Genomic DNA, 23,170 nt, shown 5'->3' on the forward strand with positions numbered 1-23,170 from the left:
AACCCAGCTGATGCTGAAAGCAGGTTTCTGGGGTTTTGTTTAGCTTCTATATTTGTTACAATGTTTCTTAACTGCAAGCTCAGAGGCCGGCAAGGCAGGCGGGGAACGTTGGAGTCCTAGTCACTGAAGGAAGCAAGCTTCATGTTAGTTTCAAGCTGCCTGGCTTCCGGCTGCCATCTTGGCTGGCAGTTAATTTGCATATCTCGCTGATTCGCCAATGGGAAGGGTAGCGGATGTATGCTAATCACCATGTTTCTCTTTTATTAGATAGGATTTGCAGGTCATGCAATATTATAAACTTAAAATTAGCCTGATATATTTATCAGGTCAAACACATATGTAATTTTAATGATCTAGTTGCCACATTATAAAAAGTAAGGAAGTAAATGTAATTACTTTAACTCTGTAATATATCCAGATAACATTCAATAATTAACGTAAAATTATCAATGAGATATTATTCTAATTTTTGTACCATACATTGAAAATCCAATATGTATTTTATATTTATAGTGCATCTCAATTTGGACTAACCACATTTCCAATGCTGAATTCCTACTACATGTGACTATTGGCTACTATATTGGGCAGGGAAATTTAGGTTTTGCAAATTAGATGCCTGTGGTGTCATTTAGCATGTTCTTTTTTTCCTTGTTAAGTTAGATTTTCCTTTCATTTTTAAACAGAAGAATATTGTGAATGTCAACATTAAAATTAAACAAATTTGATAAGTTCAACTTTAGAGATTTTTTTACAAGTGAAATTGTGATTCCATTTAACGGTTTAAAAACTTTTTATTTGTATTTTAGTGCCAGTGCAGAGGAATATAATACAGTTGTGCAGAAGCCAAGACAAATTCTATGTCAGTTTATTGACAGAATACTCACAGATGTAAATGTTGGTAAGAAATAACTATTTCTTTTATAAACTTTACAAATTGTTTTCTTTTCCATATATACAATGTTTTGCAAGCATTTTTCTCCGTGTAGTTTTATGGAATTAGTATTTATGATAGTTAACTATTTTCAAGCAAGTTATTTACAGTATTTGTTATATAATATCAATTAGGCTCTTAAAAGAAATCTGTTTTCCTATTTGTTATCTATATTTTCTGTTGCTTACAGTGAGTTCTTTGATATAAGATATTATTATAGATAAAAAATATTTGGTCAGTTCTGATTATGTGGACTTATTTTAGCTAGGTCTTGTGCCAGTGGTTGAAAAACAGCAAATGCCATAAAAACTGGTAACTTTGTAAGTTGTTGAATCAACTCCTGTTTGTTCTTTCTATCTGGGGCAATCTAAAAGACAAATTACAGCCCAGCCAGTGTTGCTCAGTGGTTTAGCATCAGCCTAAGAAACAAGATTCACTGGTTCCATTCCTGGTCACAACACATGCATGGATTTGGGGTTCCATCGCCAGTAGGGGGCATGCAGGAGTCAGTTTCTTTCTCATTGATATTTCTATCTCTCTATTCTTTTCCTTCCCTCTCTCTCCAAAAATCAATAAAAACATTAAAAAAAAAGACAAATTAGAAACTCGGCAAGAATGGTGTCATATCTGATATATCTATTAAAATTACATTGAAGGGGTAATATAGGGTGCCATTTGGCTCATGGTTTATAAATTTAATTCCGAATTTGGCACAAATTTTATGGGTTGTGATAGTTATTTACCCTTTTTTCAATCAGTAAAATTATTTGCTGAAAAATAACAAAAAAACTACTGAATATTTGCAAGATATGTTTAAACCGCTAGTCCACTCCCCTTGTGCTTTACTTAACTCTTCACCATCCAGGAATCAAGATGCCTTCACAGCATCTTCCCACACACTTGCTTTCTTTATGCTGCATTACTGCAATTAAATATTATATTGCAATTATTAGTTTGTGTCACCTGAATATGATTTTTTTTTATCTTCAGATTTTAGTACAGTGCCGGGCGTATATTATGGGCCTGTAGTACATATTTGATGAATGGATGTATAATAGATAAATGAGCATGGTTATTAAACATTCAAAATTAGGTAGGATTGTAATGGTTAGCCCCATCAGTTTACCATGAGCACTATAATTATGGTCACCAAAGTCTAGTTTTTTAACAAAATACTGTTGTTTAATTTATCACAACTCTTTAAAATGAATCTTGTATTTTTAGTTGCTCTAGAGCTTGTAAAGAAAACTGACTCTCAGCCAACCTCTGTGATGTTGCTTGATTTCATCCAGCATATCATGAAGTCCTCCCCTCTTATGTTTGTAAATGTGAATGGAAGCCATGAGCAAAATGAGGCCAAAGGCTGTTGTATTGGTAAGACTTGCTATTTGTACATTCATTTGCAATTGGTTTTTTGAAAGCTACCTTCTTCTCTCTGAAATATAATATATATATATTGATAGATATATTTTAGTCACATTTGTCATAAGTTGAGGAAGTAAAATGGTAATGGTTAATTTTATTTTCTGCATCCTTACTGTTTTAATTTTTTATGAACTAGATACCCACAATGGAACAGAAGTAATTAAATTTGTTTATTTGCTATTGAATACTTCAGCTGTTTTCTTTTTTTCTGGTTTTGGTAATCTGTTTCTTCTAGATTAGGCATTAGTAAACAATAGCCTAATCTAGAAGATTAGGCTGCCTGTTTTTATAAAGAGTAAACACTATTTATTGTAACACAGTCATGCTCATTCATTTACTTATTGTTTGTAACCACTGAAAAGACAACATTGAGAACCCTGAGTAGTTCACTTGGAGACCACATGGCCCTTAAACCTATCTGGTTCTTTAAGAATGACTTTGGACCCTGTCCAGGTGGCTCGGTTGGGTAGAGCTTCATCCCATATACCAAAAGGTTGTGCGTTCGATTCCTGGTTAGGGCACACACCTAGGTTGGGGTTTCAATCCCGGGGTAGGGTGAGATGGGGTGAGATGGGGTGGGATGGGGTGGGACGCGGGGGCAGCTGATGAGTGTTTCTCTCTCACATTGATGATTCTCTTTCTCCCTTTCTTTCTCTCTCTCTAAAATCAATAAAAAACATATCCTAGGTTGAGGATAAAAAAAAAACAACCAAAAGAATAAGCTTGCTGAATTTTTGTTTTTCTCAATCCCTTCACCTTTTTTAACCAGCCTCACAATCACAAAAAAACCCAAAAAAAAACCCAAAAAAATCCTCATTGATAGACAACATTATGGTGATTACCAGAGGGAAAGGGAGGTGGTGTGCCTTCGAAGAGGATATAGGGGGGATAAATGGTGATGGAAGGAGATTTGACTTTGGGTGGTGAACTAATATATAATGATGTATTACAGGATTGTACACCTGAAATCTATATACTTTTATTAACCAATGTCATCCCAATAAATTCAATAAAAAAAGAATTTGCTGACATCTGTTCTAGATGTTGAAATTTTTTCTAGACTTTATCCTTATTTTCCCCACTACTTGTCCTTTTATTGGCTTGCTCCTAAAGAGATGTAAAGCAAACATCTCTTATTTTTATGTACTATGCACAGTATTTTAAATTTTTTTGCTTGAATCTCAAGACTCAACTTTATAGCATGTCCTCCAAAAAGCCTTTCTGACCACTATTCCTGATTGCCTGGCTTAGGACTGGTTTAGTTGCTCCTTCTTAATGATTTCTTAATACAGAGTGTTCTGCATTTCTTCTATCGTAGTGGTTTTTAAATTATATTATAAATACCTGTATTTCTGTATTCTTTGCCACACTGTTTTTTAAATAATAGATCATGACCCATAATAGTTTCGGTTATGAAGATAAAATATAATAGACTAGAAACATAGTACACTGCATATAATAAGAATAAATACTGTTTCATACATTTAAATATGCCTATGTGTACTGGGTCATAATATAAAGTGTATCTCAGCTTTTAGTCAAAAAGTTTCAGAAACTGTATTATAGGATTTATGAGGACAGGACTAGGACTGATTTGTTCTTGTGCATTTGGGACAAAGTTGCCACTCAATAAATACTTGTTGAAGGGGTATTTATAACTATAACTACTATTTATTGAGCATTTATTTAACTTCAGGCACTATGCTGAGAATTTCACATGCATTATCTTACTTGGTCCTTACAGTAACACGTAAAGTAGATGTCATTATTCCCTTTTCATAGATGAAGTTAGAGATTCAGATAAATTGAAAGTTCACACAGCTAGTAAGTGGAAAGCTAGGACCTTGTCTGTTTGACATCAAAATTGGTATTCTAAATTATTGTATTTCCATTGTATAGAGAATGTTTTAGACTATTTTGTTAGTGAAGTTTGTACTTTAAAAATAAACTGTCAGGCATTTAATTTAATTAGTAAATATCTTTTTTGTTTGTTTATTTCAAAGATTTTAGTAATTGGATCATAAGAAGACTTCTGCGGATTGCAGCAACTCCATCCTGTCATATGTTACACAAGAAAATCTGTGAAGTCATCTGTTCATTATTGTTTCTTTTTAAAACCAAGAGTCCTGCTATTTTTGGAGTACTGACAAAGGAATTATTACATCTTTTTGAAGACTTGATTTACCTCCACAGAAAAAATGCAATGGGACACTTTGTGGAATGGCCAGTGGTACTTAGCCGATTTTTAAGTCAATTAGATGAACATGTGGGATGTTTACAATCAGCTCCTTTAAAGTTTATGAACATGCAAAATTTAGAATTTATTGAAGTCACTTTATTAACAGTTCTTATTCGTATTATTGCAATTGTGTTTTTTAGAAGACAAGAACTCTTACTTTGGCGGATAGGATGTGTTCTGCTGGAGTATGGTAGTCCAAAAATTAAATCCTTGTCAATTAGCCTTTTAACTGAACTCTTTGAGCTTGGAGGACTTCCAGCACAACTGGCTAGCACTTTTTTCAGTTCATTTTTGGAATTATTAAAACACCTTGTAGAAATGGATGCTGACCAGTTGAAACTCTATGAAGATCCATTATCAAAGCTGATAAAGACACTATTCCCCTTTGAAGCAGAAGCTTATAGAAATATTGAACCTGTCTATTTAAATATGCTGCTGGAAAAACTCTGTGTCATGTTTGAAAATGGTGTGCTTATGTGGCTTAAGTCTGATTTGCTAAAAGGAGCTTTTTGCCATTTACTGCAATATTTCCTTAAATATGTGCCTGCTGGGTATGAATCTGCTTTACAAGTTAGGAAGGTTTATGTGAAAAATATTTGCAGAGCTCTCGTAGATATGCTTGGAATTCAGGTAGATGCAGAGGTAAGTAATTTTAAAGGTTACTTGTTAGGTATGTATTTTTTTTTATAATTTGTATATGCATATATGCAGGATAAAATAATGAAATACAAATTTTTTTTCTTTCGTTAATCTTCACCTGAGGATATTTTTTCCCCATTGATTTTTAGAGAGTGGAAGGGAGGGGAGAGATAGAAACATCGACGTGAGAGAGAGACATCGATTGGTTGCCTCCCACCTGAGCCCTGACCAGGGCTGGGGATCTAGCCTATAATTGAGGTACAAGGTACATGCCCTTCAGTCTGAGGGCCTACGCTCTATCCACTAAGCCAAACCGGTTAGGGCAAAAATACAAATTTTTAATAATGTGCATTTAGAATGAAATGATTTTCACGATCTACTTTGGCTCCCTATAATAGATTTTTACTTTGATTTTAGAAGAATTTGTTCGCTTACTTGGTAACAAACCTCCAAAGTCAAATGTTTTTTAAAAAAATATGTTTTTATTGATTTCAAAAAGAGTAAGGGAGAGGGAGAGAGAGATAGAAACATCAATGATGAGAGAGAATCATTGATCAGCTGCCTCCTGCATACCTCCTATTGGGGATTGATTCCTGAAACCTGGGCATGGGAATTAAACTGTGACCTCCTAGTTCATGGGTTTATGCTCAACCACTGTGCCACTGGCCGGGCCAAATTCAGCTGTTTGAAAGTAGAATTTGTGAAGTGTATGCATGTTTTTTGCATTATTAATTAAAAGAGGACCAGTGAACAACTTATTACATAAACTTTGAGCAGTAACAGATTTTATCTAATCAATAACGTAGAAAACCTATGGGTGCATAGTACTAGTCATGCTAAATTATCCCTCTTTTCCTGTTCGGACTATGGGAGATAGGCAGTATAATGAAATAGATATGCGGTAACTTGATTAAATACTGGATTTGTAGTAAGAAAGAAGTTAGTAGTTCCCTTATAGAAATTTTTTGTGTGGCATTTTGATAGAGAGATAAACAAGGCATAGGAGGATTTGTCATGCCTTTTAAGACTATAGAAGCAGTGCTTGCTTCGGCAGCATATATACTAAAATTAAATACAGAGAAAATTAGTGTGGCCCCTGCACAAGGATGACAAATTTGTGAAGCCTTCCATATTAAAAAAAAAAGACTATAGAAACAGTTATAGATAAAGAACTACTGATATATATAGACTGTGGATAATAGATTAACTTAGGTCTTTGTTTTGCCTGATGAGACTCCAAAAATAGTTTACCTTATTAGAAAACTTATAACCAATACCTAATGCATATTTGCTGTCTATGAATATAAACATTTTCTAAGAGATAATTTTTGAAGTTCTTTTTGCTTCCTCAGTATTTGTTGGGCCCACTTTATGCAGCCTTAAAAATGGAAAGTATGGAAATTATTGAGGAAGTTCAAATTCAACAGGAAAATCTCAGCAGTAATAGTGATGGAATATCACCCAAAAGGCGTCGACTCAGCTCATCTCTGAACCCTTCTAAAAGAGCAACAAAACAGACTGAGGAGTATGACCTTCATTCATTTTTTTATTTAGTCATTTAGTAAAACTTTATTTACTCTTAAAAATTGCCTTTAGTTAGTGCTTCAACTTAAATACACAAAGAACATTGTTTCTTTCTAAAGGTAGTCAAAGGAATGCCTAAAATATTTTAATAGTGTTAGTATGAAAATTTCATGGCTGAATATGGTTATTTAAAATATTTTTAAGTCTTACCTGCCTATTTAGTTTAACTTTTTAATATATGAAAAATATCTGAGACTATACATCTAATAGCAATTTAAAAAAATGTGAACAAATAATTCTTTTTGTCTTGTGGCAAAGAATTCCTATATTTCAAATAGCCCTGGAAATTGTTCTGAATCTTTTATTTATTTATTTTTTAAATTTATCTTTATTGTTGTATTACAGATGTCCTTTTTTCTTACTCCCATTAATCCTCCTCCTCCCCACTTCCATCCCCTCCCCAGGCCTTTGCCCCACTATTGTCTGTGTCCATGGGTTATGCATATATGCATATAAGTTCTTTGTTGATCTCTTCCATTCTCTTGCCCCTGCCCTCCCCCCCTTCCCTCTGAGGATCCTCAGTCTGTTCCATGCTTCCATGTCTCTGGATCTATTTGTTTGTCAGTTTATTTTGTTCATTAGATTCCACATATAAGTGAGTGTTTTAAATTTTAGGATACATTTCAGTAGTTGACATTGCATGTTATCTTTTGTTTTACATATTTTTCATATTTGAACCAAATTTACATTAAATATGAATATATTCTGTGGTTATAATTACAGAATCAGTCATGTGGATATGAACAAAAAGAGCATATTATGGAGTGCACTGAAACAGAAAGCTGAATCCCTTCAGACCCTCCTTGACTGCAATAGTCTAAAGAATCCTGTTACTGAGACGTTAGAAGGAATTGCTGTTGTCTTACAACTGACTGCTCTGTGTACTGTTTATTGTTCTCCTCAAAACATGGACTGGTAAAGCAACTTGTATTTTCTGGGTGGGTTTCCTGTAATAAATTTGAATTTATTAGGAGATCTCATTCAATTGATTTGTGTGACCTGAAAACACAAGCTTTTCAGTGAAGTAGAAATTTGTTTTTTATTGAGTACTTGCCAAATGCGAAGTACTGTATTAAGTACTATTTATAACTTATTTAATTTTTACAACAATTCTGTGAGGTAAATGCTATTATTAAGGCTTGGTGAAATTGAGGCTTTTTTTTGTTTGAAGTCTAAACTAACTTTCCTGGGCATACATGTTTAGAAAGTAGCAGAATACATTTTTATGCAACTCAAAAGCCACTTTTCTTTTAGTCAAACATTAAGTTAAAAGAACATTTGCCTTTGATAGTAAGAGTAGGAATTTAGAACTCCTCAGAGGAATATTTTCAGTTTAGTATTTTTAATATAGGTTAATTATTCTACCAGAAGAAATAATAAGCTAGCTGTCTCTCTGAGATTTAGTCTTTTTTTCAGTTGCACATTGTTAATTTTTTACATTATCATTTGTTCTGTATATCCTGATTTAATCTTTTTTTCCAATTACAGTTTATATTCAGTATTATTCTGTATTAGTTTTGGATGGACAGCATAATAGTTAGAAAATCATGTACTTTACAGAATGGGTCCCTCTGATAACATAGTTATTATGATATTACAGTGGGGCCTTGACTTATGACTGTCCTGACTAACGAGTTTTTCGAGATATGAGCCGTCTCTCAGCTGATTTTTTGCTTTGAGTTGCGTGCTAAAATTCGGGTTATGAGCCAGCTTCAGATCCCCACTGCTAGTTGGCGCAGCGAATGTCACAGTGAATGCCACAACATCAGCCCAGCATCATGTGTCTCACTCGTTCACTTTAAGATTTGACATACGAGTAATTTGAGTTACGAGCTCCGTCACGGAACGAATTAAACTCGTAAGCCCAGGCCCCACTGTATTGCTTATATTCCTTATGCAGTAATCTACATCACTCTGACTCTTCTGGTCTGATTTACTCTTTTAACTAGCCAATACAAAGTTATGGAAGAGATTTTATTTTTTTATTATTTTTTATTTTTTAAAATATATTTTTATTGATTTCAGAGAGGGAGAGAGAGATAGAAACATCAATGATGTGAGAGAATCATTGATTTGCTGCCTTCTGCACGCCCCACAGTGGGGATCAAGCCCACAACCTGGGCATGTGCCCTGACTGGGAATCAAATGGTGACCTCTTGGTTCATAAATTGATGCTCAACCCCTGAGCCATGCCACCCAGGCTGGAAGAAATTTTACAGAAACTATATTGATTAATGTTACCTTTAATTTAGAATTTGGGATAACTTGAAGGAATAACTAAATTAGGCCGAAGTCTCCCCTTGTTCTATTATTAAGAAAAGATTTAATTAATAATTATGAAGGTATATCTTTGGTCAATTTTAAGCCTGGTGATGCCAGATTAAAATATCCTAGATTAATTTTCTTTACCAAATCCTTAGAGTGCTTAGAAAGACATAAAGAGATTAAAATTAAAATAATTACATATTAATTGATTTACATATTTACTTTGAGTTGGTTTTAAATTATATGTTGGTTTCATACAATTTCTTTTGGGTTACTATATTATTAGTTTTGACTAACAATTCATTTTAATCCATGTCTTAAAAAATGTATTAACTGCAGCCATAATTTCAAAGACTGTCACCAGAAGTGTAAGAAGAAAACTTCAGTAGTAATTACTTGGATGTCTTTGGATTTTTACACCAAAGTGCTTAAGAGCTGTAGGAGTTTGTTGGAATGTGTTCAGAAACCTGATCTGGAAGCAGTTATTGATAAAGTGATGAAAATATATGATGTTTTGATTTATATTCAAGGTGAGTACAAATAAGTAGTAATTCAAAATAACCTTCAGAGATAATCAGTATAGAAATCTCTTTTGGCTAAGGTGTAAATGAACAAGTGTTTGGAATAACCGAAAGTTTTCTTGATTTCAGTTTTGTTAAGCTTGTCAGTAATTTCCAATTGTGAAATTTATTTGTGTAATATTTTGATTTATTATACGTTTTCAGTCAATAGAAAGTATAACTTTAAAATTTTTTTGAGAGCCCTAACCGGTTTGGCTCAGTGGATAGCGTGTCGGCCTGCGGACTCAAGGGTCCCAGGTTTGATTCTGGTCAAGGGCATGTACCTTGGTTGTGGGCACATACCCAGTAGGGAGTGTGCAGGAGGCAGCTGATCGATGTTTCTGGCTCTCTATCCCTCTCCCTTCCTCTCTGTAAGAAATCAATAAAATATATAAAAATTTTTTTTTTTGAGAATCTGAAGAATGCTATGATCTTTAAAAATACATAGATGTATATTTTTATGAAGTTACATTTAATTTTTGAGGGGTTCACAGGCCTTAGAGCATTATATCTGTTAAGAACAGCTGTTAACTGAACATTTGTTCTAATTCCACTTGATGTTTAGAATGTCTGGCTTTGTGTGTGTGTGTGTGTGTTTGGTTTTTTTAAGTTGATTTTTAGAGAGAGAGGGAGGGGGAGAGAGAGAGAAAGAAACAAACATCGATGTGAGAGGAAAAAACATCTATCAGTTGTCTCCTGTACGTGCCCCAACCTGGGACTAAACGCACAACCCAAGTATGTGTCCTGACTGGGAATCAAACCCACAACCTTTTGTTTTATGGATGAGGCTCCAATCAACTGAGCCACCCTGCCAGGACTGGAACATCTGTTTTTAATTGATAAAAAGACACAGGTGAATACAATTAAGGAAAAGATAATTAATCACCTGTTATGTGTTTCTGTAGTAAAAACTTCATTTGAAGATCATATTCTGGAAGATTTATGTGGAATGCTCTCACTTCCATGGATTTATTCCCATTCTGATGATGGCTCTTTAAAATTGACCACATTTGCCACTAATCTTCTAACATTAAGCCAGAGGACTTCAGATAGCTTCTGTAAGTGGTCACAAAATTCTATGTATGTGATCTGTCTTGGTTTAACTCATTTCTATATGGGACTGTTAACACTTATTTCTATTTTTTCAGTAATTAAAAGAGGAGGTGCATTTTTTATGATTCAAAATGAGTTAGACATGTAAAGGATTAAAATGTGTAGGATTTGCACATCCTCAAATCTGTACTGCCACATTGTTGTCCAAACATGTCTTTCTAATTTACAGTCTTGTTAGCAGAATTATGGGAGTTCCCATCCTCACTTAAAAATTTTTGCTATCTAAAAAAAAAAGAAAAAAAAATGTCATTGTCAAAGAGGTAACTATCTAAAAACAAACTTTTGTATCTGATGGGTGTGCTTTTCTATTTGCATTTCTCTTATTATGTAGTAATATTGTACATAGACTTTTTTCTATGAACATGTTTTAATTTTGGAAAATGAGCTTTTAATTAAATATATGTATTTTAGATGTTATTTTACTTTTTAACAAAGAATGAATATGTGTGTATACATATATGTGTATATATATACTTATATAAAATTAACACTTAGAAATCTTATATAATAGACTTAATTTTTCAGCACCACAGGCTCAGTCACGATGTGTGTTTCTTCTAACTCTGTTTCCAAGAAGAATATTCCTTGAATGGAGAATAGCAGTTTACAGCTGGGCCCTGCAGAGCTCCCATGAAGTAATCAGAACTAGTTGTGTTAATGGATTTTTTATATTATTTCAGAAGCAGAATTCTTATCACACAGTTCCCAAGATTCTTATGTATGTATTCCTATTTTAATTTGAATATATAACTTGTTTGGAAAGATCACATTTGTAACTGTATGTTAATTGCTGATACTAATAGAACAAATGTTGCTTTTTGTTTTAGAATTTAAATATTTTTTCTTCGAGGCTTTGTCTTACTAGTACTTTTGTCCCAAATTAAGTAAGACTATTTAGACTACACAATTAAGCAAAAAGGTTTAGTACCTTTTTTTTTTGTCCCCAGAGATAAAGTTAAAGATGATTCTGATATCGTCAAGAAAGAATTTGCCTCTATACTTGGTCAACTTGTCTGTACACTTCATGGCATGTTTTATTTGACAAGTTCTTTAATAGAACCTTTTTCTGAACATGGACATATTGACTTCTGTAAGAGCTTAAAAGTCACTTCTCAACATGAATGTTTATCCTCTCGACTAAGAGCTTCTGTTTTCAAGCCATTCCTTTTTCTACTGAAAGAAAAAATACCTAGTCTAGTGAAACTTGGTGAGTGATTTGTTATTTAATATTTTAAAATACATTTAACCTCTGTTTTTAAAATCAGTGATAAAATTAGCCTAAAGCCTTAAAAAATTAGACTTGCTTGATAGGTTCAGACTTGTTCAAGTATTGATCCTATTTAATAAAAGAGTAATATGCAAATTGACCATCACCCCAACACACAACATGGCTACCACAAGATGGCCAGCAGGGGAGGGCAGTTGGGGGCAAGTGGGCCGGCAGGGGAGGGCAGTTAGGGGCAATTGGGCCGGCAGGGGAGCAGTTAGGGGCAATCGGGCCTTGAGGGGAACAGTTAGGCGTCAATCAGGCTGGGAGGGGAGTGGTTAGGGTGTGATCAGGCTTGCAGGCAGAAGCAGTTAGGGACAATCAGTCAGGCAGGCAAGCGGTTGGGAGCCAGCAGCCCTGGATTGTGAGGGATGTCCCAGATTGGAGAGGGTGCAGGTCCCCCACCCCCTGTGCATGAATTTCATGCACTGGGCCTCTAGTTATTTATAAATGGGATGACTGTATCATAGAACTAACAAGGGAAGTAATATTTGGGTTTTAAAATGCTCTTGTGAAATGACAGCATAATGGGGCATACCTGATGTTTTGGTTCAATGTAGTGAGTTTCTTTGGAGATACCAGGACCTTCTTAATTTGCTCCATGCCACTACCTTGGCCCTTCAGAACTTCAAATAGTTAGAAATGCCCAATTGAGGCTATAGATTGTGTCTTCTTGACCACTTTCCAATGGTAATGGTGTATTGAGTTTGTTGGGAGCATAACATTTATACAAATACTTAGAAGACCTATTGATTTGGATTCTAATTTGTAACTTGTCAAGTTTTCAAAACAGTATGTGATAGGTAGTTTCTCTGACTTCTTAATTTATTTAAGTTTTATCTTATTGTTTAAAGTATTACGAATAGTAGTACATATGTCTCCTTTTTTTCCCCATTGACCTTCCCCCGGCCTTCCCTACCCCGCCACCCGCCACCCCCCGCACATGCCCTCCCTCTCCTCCCCCCAGTGTCTTGCTTATATGCATGCATACAAGTCCTTCGGTTGATCTCTTACCTAAATATTTTAATGTAAGATTAACAGTAAGGCGATGATTGCCCTGAGTTCACAGTTCTTCAGATTAGTGAAATGTACTTTTACGTCTATCTTGGTAACATAAAATCATAAGTGACTAGCAATTTTACAACTTAAAAATTTCTAGAGTTTATTTTAGATTTCAATTACTTATAACTTTTATTAAGGATAAAGATATTTAAAATAAGTTCATTTTAATCTTCCACAATTTGATGTGCTCTTCAAATTCAAATACTAAATATTAACAGGATAAGGCAACTTAGAATTCTAAGAAGCATATTATTTATTGACCATATTTTTTACAATAAAGCTCTTGATATTTAATGTACTAAGTTAGGGGTTAATATGCTCTTGCTTTTTAGCTTTCATAGATAATTTGTGTCATCTTTGTAAGCATCTTGATTTTAGAGAAGATGAAACAGATGTAAAAACAGTTCTTGGAACTTTATTAAATTTAATGGAAGATCCAGACAAGGATGTTAGAGTGGCTTTTAGTGGAAATATCAAGCATATATTGGAATCCTTGGACTCTGAAGATGGATTTATAAAAGAGGTTTGATAATTTTTATTTTTAAACTTTTGTGTTTTCATAAACCTGGCCTTAAAAATTTTAATTAATTAATTTTATTATTCTAGCTTTTTGTCTTAAGAATGAAGGAAGCATATACACATGCTCAAATATCAAGAAATAATGAGCTGAAGGATACCTTGATTCTTACAACAGGGGATATTGGAAGGTATATTTGGCAGCATTTTTATTCTTCCTTATTTTGGTCATTTTTATTTGCCTGGTGTTTGAAATGGTAATATGAGAGTTGTGATATTATAGAAAGAAATGTGACATCAGCATGTATTTATTTGTGGATTTCCATTTATTTCTGAGACATTGATGATAACTTTTTAATTTTTAATTTTAGGGCAGCAAAAGGAGATTTGGTACCTTTTGCACTTTTGCACTTACTGCATTGTTTACTATCCAAGTCAGCATCTGTTTCTGGAGCAGCATACACAGAAATTAGAGCCCTGGTTGCAGCTAAAAGTGTTAAACTGCAAAACTTTTTCAGCCAGTATAAGAAACCCATCTGTCAGGTGAGAGTCAGCATTGGTCTTGACTATAGGAAATAGCAGTGCTTTGCAAGTGTTAAAAGAATATATATATGTTTTATTTTTCTTACTTTAAAAGATACTGTTTTTAAAATGATATATTCAGTTTATTTAAGAGGATCTAAATCTTGCTAGTTTTATATTTTAGTATCTTGGACTAAAGATGTAGAGAGGAAAAATCATTTTATAATAATATATTGGATTATCATGCTCTATTATTAATCTATTAAGAAATGCCTTTTTTAGCCTTTTAGTGATGATAAACTTTTTTTTATGCTTTGATATTATGGAAAAGGTATTTTGTGAAAAGATTGAAGCAGAAAAGTTAAGGTATATTAAAATATTGGTTTTGCCCTCTATTGGTATAAGATATTCAATTTCTTAAGTAAGCCTGGTTATTTACCTGTAAAAGGGAGATTACACATAATCTGTTCCACTAAGGTTGTTATAACAATTAAATGAATGTTAATTCAGGTAATATGTTTAGAACATTGTCTGGTACTTTCTGTTATGTTACCTTGAAAAGTATTAGTTAAATTTTTTTTCCTTGTGTGAAAACTAACATCATTTTGCTCTAGTTTTTGGTGGAATCCCTCCACTCCAGTCAGATTGCAGTACTTCCTAGTACTCCATGCCAGAATGCTGAGATGCGCAAACAAGATATGGCTCACCAGAGAGAAATGGCTTTAAATACCTTGTCTGAAATTGCCAATGTTTTTGACTTTCCGGATCTTAATCGTTTCCTTACCGTAAGTCCCATAGTATAGTTGACTTAACTGAGGTTTTTAATTCAATATTTTGTATTTATTCTAGATGTTTAAAATTTTTTTATTTTTAAATTTTTTTTGTTAATCCTCAACCAAGGATTTTTTACCCATTGACTTTTAGAGTGAGTGGAAGGGAGGGAGGGAAAGAAGGAGGGAGAAAGAGAGAGAAACTTTGATGTGAGAGAGAGACATCGATTGGTTGCTTCTTGCAGTTGGCCCCAAACAGAGCTTGGGGATTGAATCTGCAACCCTTCAGTGCATGGGTCAACACTCTAACCACTGAGCAATATTGGCCAGGGCAAGATTTTTTTAAATTGAATTTATTGGGATACAGGTTTCAGGTATACGACTCAATAAGACATCATCTGCACACTGCATTTTATAGGTGTACACCTATAAAACCCTGAGAAGAATCTAAATGTCTAATAAGTCATAGAATATTATAAATGCTTTGTAGAAACTACCTTATAATGTTTAGCAGTCTTATAGGATTAATACTAAGTTGAAAGACATAATACAAGTGGGATGTAAGCATCTCTGAAGGCAGGCCTAAATCTTGATCATTGTCTCATCTTCAGTGACTGACATGGAGTAGGTATTCATAGGTTATGTGTTGAATGAATAAATCAAAAGTCAATCATTTTATGTTTGGAATTTTGAGTATATTTTATGAGCAAGACCTTAAGGGAAATAGGCCAAAATCAAAATAGATTTGTTCCTGTTTTGGGACAGTGGGTGTTGTTAAAAAAGTTTTCTTCAATACTTGTAGCATCAACTTTCTAACTTAAACAACCTAAAATATCACCCTGGCCAGATGGCTCAGTTGGTTGGAGCGTTGTCCCATATATTGAAAGGTTGTCGGTTCCATTACCAATTAGGGCAACATAACTAGGGTGTGGGTTCTATCCTTGGTCAGGGTACATATGAGAGGCAGTGGGTTGATGTTTCTCTTCCACCTCAGTGTCTTTCTCGCTCTCCCTCACTCCCTTCTCTCTTTCTCTCGTCCTCTCTAAAAGCAATAAACACGCTCTAGCCAGTTTGATTCAGTGGATAGAGCGTTGGCCTGTGCACCAAAGGGTCCCAGGTTCAATTCTGGTCAAGGGCGAGTACCTTGAATGCAGGCCCCCCGGCTTGGGCCCTGGTCAGGGTACATGTAGGAGGCGACCAATCGATGTGTTTCTCTCACATTGGTATTTCTCTGTCTTTCCCTCTCTCTTCCACTCTCTAAAATCAATGGAAAAATATCCTCCATTTTAATCCTCTGGTGAGAATTAAAAAAAAAAATCAATAAAAATAAGTTAGCTCAAATAATAAATCAGGCATGGAACTTATCCTTAGATCATAAGTATGTTTTAGCACATACTCATGAAAAAGTATCTTCTTTACCTATACATTAGCTTATTTATTGTCTCTTCCACTCTACATTTTAAACTCTGTCATCAGGAACCTTGCCTGTTTTTTCATTACTTTATCTGTAATGCCTGAATTGTAGTATATGCTTGGTAAATATATGTTGAATGAATAAATGGTAAATAGGAATTCAAATGTCATATGTGGACTTTGAATTTGTGTGGCATTTTAAAATATTTTTGCACATAGCTCATGTGAATATTTTATTGCCTGGACAAATGTACTTTTTGGTAATTGTAGTGTGTGTTTTTTTCAGAGGACATTACAACTTCTGCTTCCTGACCTTGCTGCCAAAGCAAGCCCTGCAGCATCTGCTCTCATTCGAACTTTAGGAAAACAATTAAATGTCAATCGTAGAGAGATTTTAATAAATAACTTCAAATATATTTTTTCTCACTTGGTTTGTTCCTGTTCCAAGGATGAATTAGAACGTGCCCTTCATTACTTAAAGGTAATTGAATATCTATCTATCTATCTATCTATCTATCTACTCTTATTAAATTAACATTAAAGGACACTCCAACATGGTGGCCAGCAGGACCTGAATGAGGTTGAGAGTGTGAGTGAGGGAGTAAGATGGCGAGTGCGCAGGTGGTTGTGAGTGTGGGTGAGGGTCAGTCAGATCACGTGCAGGAGTCTTAGGGGCAGGAGGTTTGGGCTCTTTTGGCCTGGTAGCTGCTGCAACTCCCATAGCCATTCCTGGGCACGGCTCTGATTTGGAGATTTCTCCATCTTGAAAGTTTTATAAGGTCCTCCTGGGGCTGTGGGGAGCAGCAGCCTAGCCTCTCCACCACCTGTACTCGCCAGAACCAGGCCCAAACCTATGTGCATCCAGCCCCAAGCCCCACGTGTTGACTGGGGACACTGCCCGGACCTGTGTGACTGACACTGACCCAAAGGGACTCTTGCCCCTGCCGTGCTGCTGCTACAGCACGAGAACCCAGCTGCTCTGCTCCACTGCCGGGGCTCCGGGGCAGGAACTGCGCTGAAGGCCATGGAGGTGGATGTAGTCTCCCCTGCCCTGGACCTACTAAAACAGAGTATCTGAAGAGGCTGCAGATTTGAAGCATCTCATGCTGTGGAGCAGAAAGGGGATTGAACAGTAGGACCAGGAAGGAGGATCAGCCCTGCCAACTTGAACACGGAGGAGAAGCCCTCTTTCCCACTGGAAAAGCACCTGCTTCTGACCCAAGCTTCAGCAACCTGAGGTAATGAGGAACAGCCCAGGGCTGGGAATCTGTGCCTCTGCAGGCAGCAATGAGGAGGAGCCAGCAAGCCAAGCAAGGTTGAGGCATTGGAAGGTGAGGAAGTGCATGCTACTGGCATCACTCCCAACACTAGTCTGATCAAACCATCCTGGCTAAGACCAGGATACCCCTACAGAGCCCAGCTTGTGGAGGAAGGGAGAACAGGGACACTCAAGGCATGAGACTCGAGGCAGACTCAGCCTCTGGGCTAAGGAGACCCTGCCTGCTGGATGGCTATGGGCTTCAATGTATCAGGCCTCAGGTTGCCTAGGGCCAGAAAGGGATAGTGACTCACATTGGCCTGCTGCCAAGGAAGCTCCCGAGAGGCCCAGGTTAGACACACCAAGGGACCAAATTCAACAACATCAGAGCAAAATCTAGTAAGCGCCACAAATAGTGGACCAAAAGTTTTGGAGTGTGTGAGTGTGTTTGGTTTTTTGTGTGGTATTTTTTGCAGGGGGAAAGGGGAGTAGGGTGGCTTTTGTTTCTTTTTGTCTGTTTCTTCCCATTTTTTCTTCTCTACTTTCTTGTATATTTCTAATTTCTCTCTTTCCTTTGATTGTATTCTCATTTTGTCTTTTTTATTGTTATTAATTTTTCTCAATTTATTTTATTTTTATTTTTTCTTTTTTTGCCTGTTTTATCTATATCTTAATATGTCCATTGTTACTGTATGTTAAATTCACTATTAATATTTAATTTTTGTTTCCTTTTTCATTCCTATACTAGACTTTTTAGCTTCCTTTTTGATCCCATAATGCCATTTTTCTTTTTCTTTCTCCCTTTGTCTTTATATCCCCTCTAAGTTTTTGGTCTCGTGTCTTTTAATATTCTTTTTATTTAATTAATTTTGCTTTGCTTTTTTTTCTTTTTCCTTCTTAGACTTTCCTGTTGTTGCTTTGAGTAGTTTGATTTTCAAGGTGTTTTTGCTCCATCCTGTTGTGTCTTCTGTTCTGTCAGCACCTGTATAACAGCTGGCACAGCGAGATTGGTGTTGAGCTTCACTGTCAGAAAGTTGGAGGGGAGATTCCTCCCACGAAGGGGACGTAAATAATCAAGTCCCAATTACAGCAGGAGAGCACAAATAATGCACAGAAGGGGCAGTTGTAGGGCATTGAACTCAGGAGATCAAAGAGACTGCACCACTGGACCCCTCGAGACACTTTCTATACAAGGCTATCCCACAAAGACAGGGAGACATAACAGTTCTATCTAATACATAGAAATGAATACAAAGAGACAGCTAAAATGAGGAGACAAATTAACCTCCAAATGAAAGACAAGGAGGAGTCTCCAGAAAAAAAATGAAATGGAGGCAAGCAACCTTTCAGACATAGAGTTCAAAGCAATTGTTATGAAGATGCTTTAGGAACTTAATGCAAACTACAACAACATGAAAAAGTAATGAGAAACCATGAATAAGAACCAGACCGAAAAGAATAATAATATATTTGACATTATGAACACACTGGAAGAAATTATAAGTTGATTGGATGAAGTAGAGGATTGAATAAGTGATTTGGAGGATGAGATAGAAATAATTACCCAATTAGAGCAGCAAATAGAAAAAAGAATTAAAAAGCAGGATTATAGCTTAAGGAAGCTCTGGGAAAAATTATGAAACCTAGTAACATCCATATCATAGTAATACCGGAAGGGGATGAATATGAGCAAGAAACAGAGAAACTGATGAAATAATGATAGAAAACTTCCCCAACTTGGTGAAGGGAAATACCACACAAGTTGAGGAGGCACAGAAAGTCCTAGTCAAAATGAACCCAAAGAGACCCACATCTAGACACATCATAATTAAAATGGTAAACGTTAAAGACAAAGAATCCTAAAGGCAGCAAGAGATGGACAGAACATACCTACAAAGGAGATCTCATTAGAATGTCACCTGACTTCTCAATAGAAACACTTCAGACCACAAGGGAATGGCATGAAGTATTCAAAGTGATGATAAGCAAAGGCCTGAACCCAAGGCTATAACATCCAACAAGGCTTTCATATAAAATTGAAGGTGAAATAAAAAGCTTTCCAGACAAAAAAATAAAAATTAAAGGATACATTACCACTAAACCAGCAATGCAAGAAATGTTAAAGGGACTGTTTTAAGAAAAGAGAGAGAGGATCATAGATATAAAGAAAATAAAAATGACAATAAATAAATACCTATCGTATATAATAAAACCCTAACCTGCAAATTGTCCCCTCGACTGGGAGTTTGACTGCTTGCTATAATGTGTGCTGACCACCAGGGTGCCAGGGCTTACACGCCGGGGAAGCCCCCGTGCTCAGGTGCCGGGTACCTGGGAGGAGTCTCCCCTCCCCCCCCCCGCACCCATGCTGCCTCCCCAAGGTGAGCTGGGCCACAGCTGCTGGGGCCACGGGGCCAGTCAGGTTTCCTGTTGGTTTGCACAGGAGCCAGTCTGCGAGGCTGACTGGGAGAGAGCACACTGCCCACCTGGCTTCCATGTGGTGCCGCTGGTCAGCCCAGAGGCCCATGCTATGCCCCAGCTCACGGCATCTGGCCGCGCTCACTGCATCTTCGCATGGGGACTCAGGTGTTGTGACTCAGGCAGAGGGGGTCGCGTGGGGACCTGGGTGCCCAGGTGCTGTCCAGGGCCCAGGGGTCAGCTGGGACCTGCCCTTAAACGCCAGACGCTCACACTTCAATTGCTGGCCAGGCCTAGGGACCACATCCGTGCATGAATTTCATGCACTGGGCTTCTAGTCAATAATAACCTTAAATGTAAGTGGAATAAATGCTCCAATCAAAAGAGATAGGGTGACTCAATGGATAAGAAAACATGTAAGGGACGAAACCATAGAAATCTTAGAAGAAAACAGGCAGTAAAATGTAAGACATCTTTTGTAGCAATATGTTTATGGATACATCTCCTAGGGTGAGAGAAACCAAAGAAAAAATAAACAAATGGGACTACACCAAACTAAAAAGCTTTGCAAAGCAAAAGAAACCACCATCAAAATGAAATGGGAACCCACTATATGGGAGAACATAATTGCTAATGATACATCTGATAAGGGGTTAATCTCCAAAATATATAAAGTACTCATACAACTCAACAAAAGGAAGATAAAGTATCCAATTCAAATATGGGCAAAGGACCTGAATTGACACTTCTCCAAAGAGGACATGATCCATGTATGCAAGTCTACAAGAGACCCACCTCAGAACAAGAGATACCTACAGATTGAAAGTGAAAGGATAGAAAAGAATATTTCATGCAAATGGAAAGGAAAAAAAGCTGGGGAAGTTATACTCATATCTGACAAAATAGACTTCAAAACAAAGGCTATAATAAGAGACAAGGCTAAATAATACTAAAGGGAATGATTGAACAAGAAAATAAAATGCATGTAAACACACATGCACCCAAACAGGAGCATCGAAATACCTTAAAAAAACAAAACAAAAAAACTCTTGATGGACTTTAAGGAAGAGACAGACAGCAATACAGTCATAGTAAGGTACTTTAAACACCTTTCGTACTGCTCATGAGCTTTCTCGTGTTTTGCGCGCCATCTGTTAAGGACCGCTCACGAGTTTTCTTGTTTTTCACGTGCCATCTGTTATGGACCTTAGATGTCAACACACTGTCTTGTCCACATCGAATGAAGCGATCTCATTGGTGGAAACAGTGCAGGTCAATCTACAAAAAACTATATAATTGCACAAACCCATAAAGCATTGCAGTTACATTGTATTTTGGTCATTTGAATAGTCTTCGTCTTCAAGTTCCTGGCGCTTTTAGAAAATGTTTTACGCAGTACCATACGTTAAAAAAGTACTAGGAACTTGTTTAATTGTTTAATTGTTTTTGTAAATAAAAATGTTATAATTATTGAAAAACAACACCTAAAGTGCATTATGATCTATAGTTATGATGATTTAAATAACATGCAGTTTGCCCAAAAACGTGCGGTCCCTGGCGTACGTCTTAGAGATTTCTATGCAGTACGAAAGGTGTTAACACCCCGCTGACATCACTGGGTAGATCAGTGATGGTGAACCTTTTGAGCTCGGCATGTCAGCATTTTGAAAAACCCTAACTTAACTCTGGTGCCGTGTTACATATAGAAATTTTTTGATATTTGCAACCATAGTAAAACAAAGATTTATATTTTTGGTATTTATTTTATATATTTAAATGCTATTTAACAAAGAAAAATCAACCAAAAATATGAGTTTGCGTGTCACCTCTGACATGTGTCATAGGTTTGCCATCACTGGGATAGATCTTCCAAACAAAAAATCTGCAAGGAAACAGATGACTTAAATGATAACACTGTATCTAATATTTACAGAACATTTCACCCAAAGCAAGAAAATATACAATATTCTCAAGCACACATGAAACATTCTCAAAGCTAGAACACATGTTATGGCTCAAAATAAATCTATATGAATTTAAGAAGATTCATATCATACCAAGCATCTCAGATCACAATGGCATGAAGTTAGAACTCAACTACAATAACAACAAAAAACCTCAAAAACACCCAAATACATGGAAGCTAAATTGCAAGTTGTTAAACAATGTGTGTATTACTAATGTGATAAGAAAAAGATACTAAAAACTTCCTGGAAACAAATGAAAATGAACACACAACCACCCCAAACCTATGGAACAGAGGAAAGCAGTCCTCAGAGGGAAGTTCATAGCATTACAGGCTTACCTAAATAAACAAGGAAAAGCACTAATAAATTAACCCTACAACGAAATGAATTGGAAAGAGAATGGGAAGAAAAGCCCAGAGGAACTATAAGGGAGAAAATAAAGATTGGACCAGAAGTAAAAGACATAGAGATTAAAAAAACTGTACATAGGATCAATGAATCCAAGAGCTGGTTCCTTGAAAAGATGAACGATTGAGTAACCCTTAGCCAAACGTATCAAGAAACAGAGAGAGGGCCTATATAAATAAAATCAGAAAGAGACGATATAACAATGGGCACCACAGAAATGAAAAAAGGATTGTAAGGTAATACTGTGAACACTATATGCCAACAAATTGGACAACCTGTGCGAAATGGACAAATTCCTAGACATACACATTTACAAAACTCAATCAGTAAGAATCAGAAAACCTGAATAGGCCAATAACAACTAATGAAATTGGAACAGTAATTTAAAAACTCCCAGCAAACAAAAGTCCTGGACCAGATGACTTCATAGGCGAGTTCTACCAAACATTTAAACTAATACCTATCATCCTCAAACTATTCCAGAAAATTCAAGAGGAAGGAACACTTTCAAGTTCTTTTTACAAAGCCAGCATTATCCTAATTCCAAAACCAGATAAAGGCACTACAAAGAAAGAAAAGGCTAGTATCCTTGATGAACACAGATGCTAAAATCCACAACAAAATATTAGCACAACAAACGCAAGAATATATTAAAAACACACCATGATCAAGTGGGTTTTATTCTGGGATGCAAAGCTGGAACAGTTTTGGCAAATCAATAAATGTGATACATCACATAACAAGATGAAAGATAAAATCCACATAATCATATCAATAAATACAGAAAAAGCATTTGACAAAATCCAGCAC

At 35.9% G+C, this 23,170-nt stretch overlaps 1 protein-coding gene across 3 annotated transcripts in view; it reads left to right on the top strand.

Annotated features, from left to right (window-relative positions):
- The window catches only part of ATR (ATR serine/threonine kinase), a 212,711-nt gene that overhangs the window by 58,293 nt on the left and 131,248 nt on the right, over positions 1 to 23,170 (top strand). For all 3 annotated transcript variants that reach the window (XM_006757505.2, XM_015559911.1, XM_015559912.1), the window contains exons 2-15: positions 810 to 901; positions 2,159 to 2,308; positions 4,363 to 5,240; positions 6,590 to 6,762; positions 7,545 to 7,736; positions 9,426 to 9,616; positions 10,552 to 10,704; positions 11,285 to 11,477; positions 11,707 to 11,966; positions 13,421 to 13,611; positions 13,695 to 13,795; positions 13,976 to 14,147; positions 14,741 to 14,911; positions 16,596 to 16,790. In XM_006757505.2, the coding sequence (XP_006757568.1) occupies positions 810 to 901; positions 2,159 to 2,308; positions 4,363 to 5,240; positions 6,590 to 6,762; positions 7,545 to 7,736; positions 9,426 to 9,616; positions 10,552 to 10,704; positions 11,285 to 11,477; positions 11,707 to 11,966; positions 13,421 to 13,611; positions 13,695 to 13,795; positions 13,976 to 14,147; positions 14,741 to 14,911; positions 16,596 to 16,790 (3,112 nt within the window). The remainder of the gene's footprint in view (positions 1 to 809; positions 902 to 2,158; positions 2,309 to 4,362; positions 5,241 to 6,589; positions 6,763 to 7,544; positions 7,737 to 9,425; positions 9,617 to 10,551; positions 10,705 to 11,284; positions 11,478 to 11,706; positions 11,967 to 13,420; positions 13,612 to 13,694; positions 13,796 to 13,975; positions 14,148 to 14,740; positions 14,912 to 16,595; positions 16,791 to 23,170) is intronic.

This window comes from Myotis davidii, unplaced genomic scaffold, assembly GCF_000327345.1.
Source record: "Myotis davidii unplaced genomic scaffold, ASM32734v1 scaffold495, whole genome shotgun sequence".
Classification (NCBI taxonomy): Eukaryota; Metazoa; Chordata; class Mammalia; order Chiroptera; family Vespertilionidae; genus Myotis; species Myotis davidii.